Raw genomic sequence first — 12,386 nt, forward strand, 5'->3', positions numbered from 1 at the left:
TAGCAAAACATTCAAGGCAAAATTAATCATTTGTAGACTGAAGCCAATGTTCATACAAGACAACTTTGGCACATATTCCACATATGACTTTTTTTTTGCTTTGACTGCTAGCCTTCATTTGCTTGTAGAGTGCTGAAAGGATGCTGTGGTGTTTATGTTCTTCTCTCTCGGAGATTTACGCTCCCAAAGCCCTCCTCCACGCAGGGAACATCTCACGGCCTCCCCTGGGATACGTCAGGAAGCTCATGACTCACAAAGCCCACACCAAACATGGGGAAAAAATGGTGGAGAAAACATGTTTTAAAGCCTGAGAGAGGACTCCTTGTTCAGTATTGCACTAGTACTGTGATTCCCTTATTCAGCACTATGTACTATAAACAGCTGACAGAATGCTCATCTCCTAAACTCATACTGCCTTTTGAAGAAAATAATGCTGTAAATTTCCTTCATTTATTCAATAATATCCATCTTCAGTATACCAAATGCACAAATGATACTTCTAAACATGTAAATATTTCACATGTAATTGGTGTTTTTCAGTGATGGTGCCTAAAGACACAAACCATATGATTCAGACAGCAAAGCAAGGCACCTCTCTTAACATGCCTGTTTTATCCATTGAGACAGACAGCTTGTGGGTGGGCTCAATATCTACTGATCAGAGAAGTCCACTTAAACGAGTAGTTTCTCTGGGGTGGTTTGAGTTACTTGCTCTGCTAAACAGCTCCCAGGAGGTAATCTGGGAGATGAAAACTGGTCCTTCAAGGACTGTTGGACTCATTCAACTATCACATAACACTGCAGCAAAATGATAGTAAAATTGTTGCATGGATGCAAACTGAGAACAACACAAAATCTTCTTGTGTTACTGGAGAAAATGTTTTCTCTCTTAAATGGTGATGCTGACAATGAATCGTTAGTCAAAGGCTCATAGAGAAGCTGCCTCAGCATCTCAAGACTGACCTGGACAGGTATCAGGAGTAGTAAGACCCATTGTACCTCTGCTGTTTGAGTCCCCTCTTTAAGAACACATCATGGCTTAATAAACTCGAAGCTCTCTTTCCACAATTACACAATGAGAAATCACATGTCCACCAGTTGAATGCACATTTAAAAACATATTTGTGCCCGAGTTTACTGAAATGACAGCTAGTTTTAGGTATTTTTACAGATTTAGATTAGATTCTTACATTATAGTATGACCTGAAAAAAAGATTATCACAGCGCCTAAAACCAAGAACATGTGAGCTGAAAATCACCCATCCTATAAAACTGATGTAAGCTCAAGTAAATGAATGAACACAGGCTGACCTCATAGCCACAGTGCCATACAGAGGGCAACTATAATTTATTTTGTTGGGGAAATGCACAAAGAATTTGTGGGGGAAATGCGCAAACAATTCACTCCCTGTATTATGGGTATAGATTTGGCAATATAGCATGGTAAAACTGGGTTTCACGGGCTAACTCTGCAGGTTTAAGAGGTATTAATGATTTCAATAAATGACAATAATTGCTTATGGCAACAAGAGATCACTGCTCAATTCAGAGGCATAAACAAAACAAACAAGCCCCCTAGCTTGATAAGGTGATTCAATGCCCTCCGTTACACAGGGTACTAAATTATCATGAATATTTACTGTATTATTGGTGCATGTGAGCTTCCCCTACAGGTCACTGTTGGTCAATGCGTTTCAGGCCATGCATTTTAGCGTTCCACAGCAGAGGCCAATCTGGCAACATGTCAGCACATATGGAAAATGACAGGGCCAACGAATCAAATGCCTCTGTCACTGGTGAACTGATTTGTTTCCCCCACATGTGTAGATATTCTGCCTACCTGGGGGCTTCTGTTATACTCCCCCTTCCCCCCAGTTAGTGTTTCCAGTAATCTCCAGCGTGTAAACATACCTCACGTCAGTCATCAGCATTGGGGGGCAGGGGGGTTGTTGTTGTTACAGACACTGAAAATATTACGGGTTCTTCCATTGGGTTAATAACAGGAACAGCTAGCCCCAATTGCTTTACCAGTCTTTATAAAAATGTTGAGTGCACGTTGAGTTATATTTTGAAGGGCCTGCTGTATAAACACGAACTAAATAACTTTAGCCTAACATCTGTCAACTTCCTTTACCACATTAAAATTGTATTGCCATTCAACAAGAGTCAGAGAGACTGCATAAATAAGCTTTATTGGCTTCTGACACACTGCAATCCAGAGGAAAAAGAACAGCCATTTTTAAACCCAAGTATGTCTGTGTTTAATCTCTTGTGGCTGCCCAATGTAGTGATTCATTCAAATGCAAGCCTAAACAAGCTAATTAATATCTATACCACACAGAGAACCTAAACCAGTTCATTCATAAAGATCACCCGATATTCTGTCTTGCCTTCTCAAAGACTGGTTCTGATGTTTTCAGGGGTTGTTTTGAGGCTACTGACTGGGATGCTCTGACTGAGCCTCACGGAGAGGATATAGAAGAGCTTACTCAATGCATCACGGGCTACATCAACTTCTGTGTGGACAATGTCATCCCCACCTGCACAGTACAATGTTTTCCAAATAACAAACCTTGGATTACCAGTGACATTAAGGCTCTCCTTAATAACAAAAAGAGGGCCTTCAGAGCTGGGGACGGGGAGGAGATTAAGAGGGTCCAGAAGACACTTAACATCAAGATCAAGGAGGGCAAGGACACCTATAGGAGGAAGATGGAGTGCAGGCTTCAACAGAACAACACAAGGGAGGTGTGGAACTGCATGAGGAGAATCACCGGCTACAACCAGACCAGCAGCCGTGTGAGAGAGGACTGCGTGGCCAGGGCCAATGAGTTAAACCTGTTTTTCAATAGGTTTGATACTGAAGCCCTGGTCCACCCTCCCCCCAGCCCCTCGACTATTCACACCTCCCATATCACCATACAGCCCCCCTCCAGACCCTCTCAGGCCCCTGTACCGGGGACTGCCCTTCCCCCCTCGCCACTCTCCCCAACCATCACAACTGACCAGGTGAAGAGGCAACTGGAAAAACTCCAATCAGGCAAAGCTGCAGGCCCCGACGGCGTGGGGACTGAGGTGCTTAAGGGTTGCGCTGAACAGCTTTGTGGAGTCTTCCAAAACATCTTCAGTCTGAGCCTGAGACTCTGAAAGGTTCCTGCGCTATGGAAAACATCATGCCTGGTCCCTGTGCCCAAGAAGGGGCACCCCAAGGTCTTAAATGACTACAGGCCAGTGGCGTTAACATCACATGTGATGAAGACCCTGGAGAGGCTTGTCCTCTCCCACCTCAGACCCCTGGTCAGACCAGCATTGGACCCCCTGCAGTTTGCTTACCAGGAACGCATCGGAGTGGAGGACGCCATCATATACCTGCTGCACCGGCCTACTCCTATCTTGACGAGGCTGGAAGCACTGTGAGAGTCATGTTTTTTGACTTCTCCAGTGCCTTCAACACCATACAGCTTTTATTGCTGGGAGACAAGCTCAGATGCATGCGAGTGGACGCCCTGCTTGTGACCTGGATTACTGACTACCTGACCAACAGACCACAGTATGTGAGACTTGGGAGCAGTGTGTCAGAGACAGTACTGAGCAGCACAGGGGCACCCCAGGGGACCGTCCTCTCTCCCTTCCTGTTCACCTTGTACACCTCTGACTTCAGGTACAACTCAGAGTTATGCCACCTTCAGAAGTTCTCTGATGACTCTGTTATCGCGGGGTGTATCAAGGGGCAACAGGAGGCAGAATACAGGGGATTGATAGACAGCTTTGTGGAGTGGTGCAGCCTGAACCATCTGCAGCTAAACGTCAGCAAGACGAAGGAGCTGGTTGTGGACTTCCGCAAGTATAAATCTGCTTGGACCCCTGTCGCAATCCATGGTGTAGAAGTTGAAGTAGTCCACTCCTACAAATACCTTGGAGTGCACTTAGATGACAGGCTGGAGTGGACTACGAACACAGAGGCCCTTTACAAGAAGGGCCAGAGTCGGCTTTACTTCCTGCGGAGACTACGATCCTTCAACGTCTGCAACAAGATGCTGCAGATGTTCTAGCAGTCTGTGGTTTCCAGTGTCATCTTCTACGCGGTGGTGTGCTGGGGGTGTGGTCTGAAAGCTGGGGACGCTAACAGACTGAACAAGCTTGTCAGGAAAGCCAGCTCTGTCATAGGTGGTGGAATTGAGCTGGACTTACTAGGGGCGCTGGCGGAGAGAAGGATGCTTAACAAGCTGGTGAGCATCCTAAACAACACCTCCCATCCTCTCCATGACGGGCTTGTGAAGATGAAGAGCACCTTCAGTGGCAGGCTGATCTCCCCAAAATGTTCCACTGAGAGGCACAGAAGGTCTTTTCTGCCTGCATCCATCAAACTCTACAACTCATCCCCTTTCCGCTGCAACATGGGATTGACTGGCACCTGATGCCCTGTGCTGCCGCCCCCCCCCCCCCCCCCCCCCCCACACACACACACACACACACACACACACACACACACACACACACACACACACAATATCGTTGCACATGGGACAATAACTATTTTCTAGACATCTGGTCAGGATTTGCACTATACAGTTAACATTGTTTTGCATATTGTACAATAATAACTGTTTTTCTACTGCACTTCATACTGTATAATAGCAATAACCTTACCCTTGTTTATTCTTGCTTCATAATTCATTTTATACTATGTATATAATCATAGCACATGCACGATAACTTGCACGATAACTCAACACATAATTGCACAAACTTCTTTCTATTTGTTGTATTTTATACCTCTCATTTATTTTATTCAATTTATTCTTTGTTGTTTTGATGTGTGTCGGACGGTGCAGTTGTGACGCTCAAATTTCCTTCAGGATTAATAAAGTATTTCTTATTCTTATTCTTATGATGAAAAAATGCTTTGGACAAAAACTAGCATAAACTGAAGACTGAAGTGGTAGTCTCCTTCTGTGCTGCTGTCTAATCTAAATCTTCTCTAGAACAGCAGACAAAAGGACTGTCCCAATAAGAAAGTGCTTTTCTCATTCTTGAGCTGATTCTAAGATTGCTTCCATGCGTTTCATGCTATGTTGAAATGAATCACTGTGCAATTCCCTGGTTTGATTTGGCCCTCAAGCAGTGAGCTCCAGCCAGTGAACACATAGGTAATGGTGCACAGATAGAGCATGCACACGCATCTGCTTACCCAAGATTAGCAGGTCCCTAATGCATAGCATGCACAAGCACATGAACAGAAGAAGCCGTGTTGTCAGACACTTACGTGCTTGAAGGAAGCTGCTGCTCTTGGTCGGTTGGGGAGACAGCAGTACCATTAGTGGACCCAGCAGGTGGTATAGGAGAAGATCTCTGAGATCCAGAGTCTGTGGAGCTGGAGCTGGGTATGGCTGTTTCTGGGGTAATGGGCTCAGAGGGTTGAGGGGAGGTAGTCCTGCTCAAGCCAGGGCTCCCTTTGCCAGTGGTGGGGCTCAAAGACGAGGGGGAGGTGACAGCGAATGACCCATCCGAAAGGCTCTGTCCTGATGACCGTCGGCTCTTTCGCCCCTCCTCTACGTTTGAGGCAACTTTCCTGCGCTCTTTACGAATATGCGGTGATGCCTCTTCCACTTCTCCATCTTCGTACTTCAGAGCATTCTGCACATCAGGAACATAGACATGCACTCCTAAACATATCTTCATATGGAGTATTGTTTGATGAAATTTAGTTTGGGCTAATACAAAAAAACATGGTTGTTACCCCAAACTCACATTCAAAAAGGCAAAAAAGTCAAACACAAAACAAAGGTTACATAAAATGAATCCAAAAATCAATCTGGTAACTGACAGAAACTGACGTTTCACATTTTTCACTTATTTCCTCTATTCGAACTTACTTTTCAAATTAACTGCTATATCAGACTGCACTGCTTAAAATCTGCCTCGTTATTAATGCTTCCCATTGACCAGACTTGTCCAGCGGTTCAATGCTCAAACCAATATCCATTTCAGCTAATTCAGTGCAATATCTTAGGTCCTACCTTGGAAATACTGCTATTTCATGTCCTACCTCATACTGTATAGAGTGATGTCCTGCCTCAGATATACTTCACTTAATTACACTTTCCATTTCAGATCTTTCCACTTATACAGAGCATTGGTATCTGAGGTCCTACCTCATATATAGTGAACTGATGTTTCAGGTCCTACATCATACATAGAACATGAAATGGCAGCTCACTATCTCAGATATACTTCACTGCCATTTCAGATATTACCACTTTGGTAGTAGATAGAATTGGTATTCCACATCCTGCCTGGGATATACTGATATACTGTTTCAGGTCCTACGTCATATATAATAAGCTGTAGTTTCAAGTCCTACCTCATTCACAGTGAACCTCTTTGCCCACAGTTTCTCTTTGCCCCTCTCACATAGTGAACTGTCATTTCGGGTCCTACCTCATATATAGTGAACTGCTGTTTCAGGTCAGGATCAGTCCCCTTGCTGTTCACGTGTTTCTGCATGATGCGCTCCATACCCTGCTGCTCCAGACAGTCAGTGACATCATAGAAGGAATCCTGGTCTGGAAGTGCTGCCAGAGTCTGAGTCCAAGAACAGACAAGGGGGTTACAAATCACACGCTGCACTGAGGGAGGCTGAACCAATAACAGACCTGCCTAAACTAGCAATACCTGAACAGTGTATGCTTGTAAGCTGAGTTTGAAGTCAAATGGAGACAGTTTAAATAAAGTTATTTCTTCAATATAATTATATTGAAGAGGCAGCATATGTTACAAAATTATAATTATAATTGTTACAAAATTATACCACATCAGCTTAACTTGCGATCCTTCTTGCAATAATGTGTATTACAGTTCATCATTTTTTGTTGCTTTTAAATTATGCATGTTGTATGCAGCTGGTTTAAATGTGTAACCGCCAAAGAAAAGGCATTGGTTTTGGGTGGAGGACATTCACTTGCTAGTATTGAGACAAAAGACTATTGATAAATACTGTATGTATTTTTATTTATTTATTTTTTTCTGTTTTCTTTTTCTTTATTTTATTCTGTTGTTATCCTTTTTTTTCTCTTTTGTGTCTTCGCCTTCATCTGCTTGCTGTAATTCAGTAATATTATTGATCCTGTTGCCTTTCTTCTTGAGCTTAATAAAGAGGTCCTCCAATGAGGAGGGGGTGGTGGTGGGCAAAAAAAAAAAAAAAGACATTGCAGCAGAGCTTGAGCTCTAAAGCGGGTGAGCTTTCCTGTAAGGAAACATGTTATCAGCATGAGTGAGACAGCAGTGTACCTTGTTTATGAGGGTCATGGTATACACCAGCAGCTCACTGTCTGACCCATTTCTCTCCTCCAGAATTTCAGTCAGGTACGACCAGGGCTTCACCCCTGCATAAAAGTAAGTAAAAGTAACACAGACACAGTCCAGATCAGCGTGATCCATAAATCTCACCTTAGGGACTCTTCTCTACACAGTCCATATCAGCATGAATAAAAACAACACTCACCCCTCTTGCCGTCGACAGTGTTTACAGCCTGAATTAGCAGCTGGCCATTGGATTCAGTGTACTCCACAAACACAATGAGCAGCTTGAGGGCAGTTTTCACTACAAGCCGTGACTGAAACAACCAGACAGACAGTGAGGGAGTGGATTGAAATAGGTTCCGGAGACAAAGAAAACAGTACAACTCCTCTCCACAAGATGGTGCCACAACACATTATAACATTTGACAGAGTTCAAATTGTTCTAACAACTTCAGGAATACTAGTGCTCACAACCTGGTAAAGAATGGTACTTGTATATGAATAGGAAACTCCAAGAATGTAACAAAGCAAAAAAGGGAAGCCTACACTGACCATCTGGGTCTTCGGGCCAAAGTGGTCCACACATTGTTGCCTGTCAGTGTGTGTGTACCATCATTTAATACAATATTACTGTGCCAGGGAAGTGGGTGTACTAATTGACATGTGCATGCTTTCTTAAAGTGCAATTAACTGCTCAGTCCGTTCAGAAGATGCCACAAGTAACAATTTAAATACTGTCATGATCTGAATTAATGAAAGAGTTGATGGACCTCTGGAGAGAATGCATAAGATTTTTCAGCATATCATCCAGAAAAGGAGAAAAGGGAACTGAAATAAGGTTTTAGTCAGACCGGAAGACTGCTGTGATGACTTATATCCTTTTTTGTCTTACAATACTTTCAGTAAACCATGAGCAGGCCTTCTTTGCCCTTCCCATTTCTGTGTGGCATCAGCATTCATTCAATTTCGTCTGAGCGCCACTTCTCACACCTGCTTGTTTCTGTTCTCTTTCCTAGCAGTGTGAAAGGAGGAGACTCATAATATCTGCTGTGACAGACTCACCAAGCTGCCGCTGAGAGTGTACAGCCACTGCACTGTCTCATTGTGGTTAATGACCCCGTTCATCCCGTCCACAAATAGCATGATCTGGCTCAGAGCTGGCAACACAAAAACAAGATGTCACATAAAAAAACCCGTCAGCATGTATTTTTAGGTTTTCCATTCATTTCTATGGTTGTTTAAGTTCTAGGTCGATGTCCACCGGCCTCATCATCAGTCAGTCTCTCAGAATAATCAGTTGATTGATGTTCTTTAAATAGGTGTCAGTGGAAAAACATCCTGTTTCCTCTGCATTTTCTACTGAAAAGTGCTTTGAAAGACAGTCAACATTCTGCACTCAGAAAACATAACCTGGGGAAAAAGCTTGGGTGGACATATAAAATATGTATAAATTTGCCATGTACAAGCCATATACTTTGTGTGAGAAACTATACACTTACGGTTCAATTTCAAAAACAGAAATCCATTAATTCATTCATTCATTCATTTATAGAAATGAGGGTTTGTAATATATGCTTACTGATCAGTGTTTTGCACAGAAAGCCTAATGAGCCTTCCCCAGTCACCAAAATGATGTTTTACTCCATATAAAACAGTTCTCCTCCTCAGGTTGCCACCTACCGTGACATGAGATAAAGGGTGACCTCTGACCCCATAGAGGAACCTACCTCGAAGAATGTAGTTTTGATAATTGTGATCAGCTTCCGCCCCCACTTTAATGAAACATGTCAGCCCTTCAGAATTTACAAACTCTGGCACCAGGTCTTTGTCATCCTACAAGAAGCCATAAATGCATGAAAACACCATTGATTCATCTTTTCAACTGAAATAGTAGATAAGAGAAGTAAAGTCAATAGTTCTCTCTTTCTGTGTGTGTGTGTGTCTATGTTTCTGTTTATGTCTGACAGAGAGACAGAAAGAGTGTCTATAAGCAACAGAATCAGCAGAAAAAAGTCCAAAATCATGAATATCACCTCAGGTCCTGAGTGATTTGTTAGAAAATCAGAGCAAGCGTAGCTGTTGTCATGGACAGTGATTAGTATTTCCTGTCTTGCTCAACCCCTCTCCCCAACAGGGCAATGAGGACATCTGCCTTATGAATAGCAAGCTGAACTAAACCACAGCAGTTAAAGAGATGCAATCTTATCAAATGTACAGGACATAAAAGAAGTGAACTTCAACCCCAAAGCCCAACACGACCGACTCAGAGGATGCAAGTAACAGCACTGTGGTATGGTACGTCATACAGGGAAATATCCTCTATGTCATAACAGGTCCCATCTTATCCTCTTTATCTTTCCAGTGATTATAATTATGTGCTTGTCTGTGCTTGATTTGTATGTGTGGTATGCATGGTATGCATTTCCTCCATTTAATATTCCAAGACCCCATTTTAGTGCCAAAGGGTCAAATGTCCAAGTTATTTCCTCTGTTCTTCTATGTATCTAAATTTACTGAGCATTGATCAAACTAGCGTTCTTTACCTGAAACAATTGCTTCAGCGAAAACAGGGATCTTCTGAGCTCCGGTCCATGGGAGTTGTACAGTTTTTCTGAAAGACAGGATCAAAAGAAGTACAGCAGGCAGAAAAAAAACAGTGAAGACATGAACTTCAGGACACTAATATTCACTAAAATGAAATGAAACAGATGTCACTGGTGACCAGCAATCTCCCTAAATTCAAGCTGGCACCACAGTTATTACCACCACTTATCTAGTCATTTGCAAACTGAATATATCAAACACAATTTGATTTAAGCTACTGATTATTCAGAGCAGACTTTCAAAGATGAAATCTTAGTCTCATACTACTGTGGTACTGCAATTTTAATTTCAGGTTGTAATGCAATGCAGAGATACTACATCATAAGTGCTACTGCACAGAGGCCTAAACAAAAAGTCATCTGAGTTTTATTCAGATCAGACGAATGCAACCTTCTCCCACACATGGACCACACACATCTAGGGCCACCCGAGAAGTTCTTCCACAGCCTTTTGTAAATTGGCAACCATTTTTCAAAAAAAGATGCAACTGAGTGGAATGTAAATATAATAATTTCAGAATATGCACTTAGCAACAAAAACACAAAATTAAGAGTCTTTGGTGACACTACACTCAAATATGTTGCACAGATATTGCACTAGACTTTCAGTTTCTCTTAATGTTAGTTGATGTCCTGAAATATTACAGTATTTAGCAGCAGTCATTTTTGTTCACTTTCCAAACACCCTCTTCTCAAGCCATTTCCTCAGCAAGATACTGCTGAAGATTTGAATTAAATAAATCTGCCAATGTTTGGCAAAAAGGGGCAACTTTGTTTCTTTCTTTATTTTATCTGGGTAAAATCTACCCTACTGGAAAACTGCAGAGGTGATCCCTAAGGTGTCAGTAAAAATCAATAAAAATCGGTAAATCTCTGTGTTCCCATTTCACCCCAATTCTCACCCCTGTAAAAAAATAAGGATTTGGAGTCCTTACACGTGCTGAGGGAAGCGTTTTTATTACTTGGAATGCCCATGCCTTTTTTTCACCGTTCTCTCGCAATTTGGAATGCCCAATTGTATCACAGAGATACCGCTAATCACTATGACCCCCTCTAACAATCCAGGAGAGAGCACACAAATATGTGCACTTTTCAAAAACATGTGATGCCAGGCACCACTTCTTTTCACACCACAGTCTCTATGCCAAACTTGGAGATGGAGGAAGATACTTCGTGACTTTTGGGCATTCAATTGACCAGCTGGGGGTCAAACCCCTGGCCAACCTACCTTGAGATGATGCTCAGCTTGCATTGAGCTGCTTGGAAGTCCCCACTGAGGGATAACTGAACTGTGTACTATGGGCCACTGCTATTAAAAAAAGGTTTGTCAATCAGGAGTGCCTATGATTGTTCTGGAATGAAAATATCTCCTATCTGCTCCACCAGTAATAAACATCTTGTTTACTTCTTTGGGGGCAGAGGCTCACATGTTGTAGCTACTGAGAGTTATATAAACCTTGCAAAAAAGAATGCCTCTTTAAGAAATGGGGAAACCCAGCCTATAAGAGAAACAGGGAGGGAAACACTTGGGAGAGCTTTATAGCTTTGTGTGGGAGGGGAAAGGCTCATTGCTCAAAGCTACTAGGTCAGCGACACTGAGTGTCAAGGCATGCACGGAAGTACAATGTCCAATTCTTAGTTTGAGTCCTCCTGTCAGACAATGTTCCATTTTCAGTTAATCAGAGAAGTTGCCACAAGGGGGCCTTTAGCCCAAACAAGATGAAGCTTTACAGCGCTATGCCCCTAACAGCACAGTTTTCTCAGACACTAAATGCCTTTTTCAAAACATTTGAGAAACACTGGCTGTAGTGGACTTCAAGTAAACACATTATCTTCCGGTGTTTGAATCGGAGCAGGACATTCCTAATCATGTAAAACTAGCTTTATCCTGCTTATAATCAGCTGGTCACAGCTATCCCAGGTCGGGATTGAGGAAGCCTGAAAACAGCAGCAGGGAAGAGGGTTTTCACTCATCTTTTTTGCTTAGTCTTGATAGTTCACAGTGACGTTCTTTTTCTTAGAAGAAGTACGGTAAGGACAGCATGCTCCCTTTGTATGTGTGGTCAGGATCTAAATACCTCCCCAATGAGAATAGCACATTTTTTTCAAAGATTAAATTCCAACGTGCTGATTACATTTGTGCCAGTAAGTATGTAAAATTAACTAGAAATGAGAAATGGCCAAGTTATTACACACTTTCAAGGATATTGCCCAACAGCAGCAACCAGGATATGAGACCGCAACCTATTCACTAGATCAGATCTCAAAAAGACCACAGCAAATTATGCTATATAGTATATTTTAAGTGATTCATCACACAGCTGTCCGTCACCATGACAGTACTATGCTGTGACTACATACATGCACTTTACCTTGTCTCCACCTCTCCATGATGATGTATTTCTCTCCAAACAGGAAGGAGGGGTGAGGATTCAGAAAGAGACATTGTTCCTGGCTGTCAATGACGTAGCACTAAAGAGG

General features: G+C 42.5%; 1 protein-coding gene across 4 annotated transcripts in view; it reads right to left on the minus strand.

The window, feature by feature from the left end:
• Positions 1-12,386, minus strand: part of fhod1 (formin homology 2 domain containing 1) — a 49,060-nt gene that overhangs the window by 15,904 nt on the left and 20,770 nt on the right. For all 4 annotated transcript variants that reach the window (XM_036534587.1, XM_036534584.1, XM_036534583.1 and 1 more), the window contains exons 4-10: positions 9,846-9,913; positions 9,030-9,135; positions 8,365-8,459; positions 7,505-7,616; positions 7,291-7,385; positions 6,442-6,585; positions 5,267-5,637 (exon numbers count right to left, since the gene is read on the minus strand). In XM_036534587.1, coding sequence (XP_036390480.1) covers positions 5,267-5,637; positions 6,442-6,585; positions 7,291-7,385; positions 7,505-7,616; positions 8,365-8,459; positions 9,030-9,135; positions 9,846-9,913 — 991 coding nt within the window. The remainder of the gene's footprint in view (positions 1-5,266; positions 5,638-6,441; positions 6,586-7,290; positions 7,386-7,504; positions 7,617-8,364; positions 8,460-9,029; positions 9,136-9,845; positions 9,914-12,386) is intronic.

The sequence above is a fragment of the Megalops cyprinoides genome, chromosome 8, assembly GCF_013368585.1.
Source record: "Megalops cyprinoides isolate fMegCyp1 chromosome 8, fMegCyp1.pri, whole genome shotgun sequence".
Classification (NCBI taxonomy): Eukaryota; Metazoa; Chordata; class Actinopteri; order Elopiformes; family Megalopidae; genus Megalops; species Megalops cyprinoides.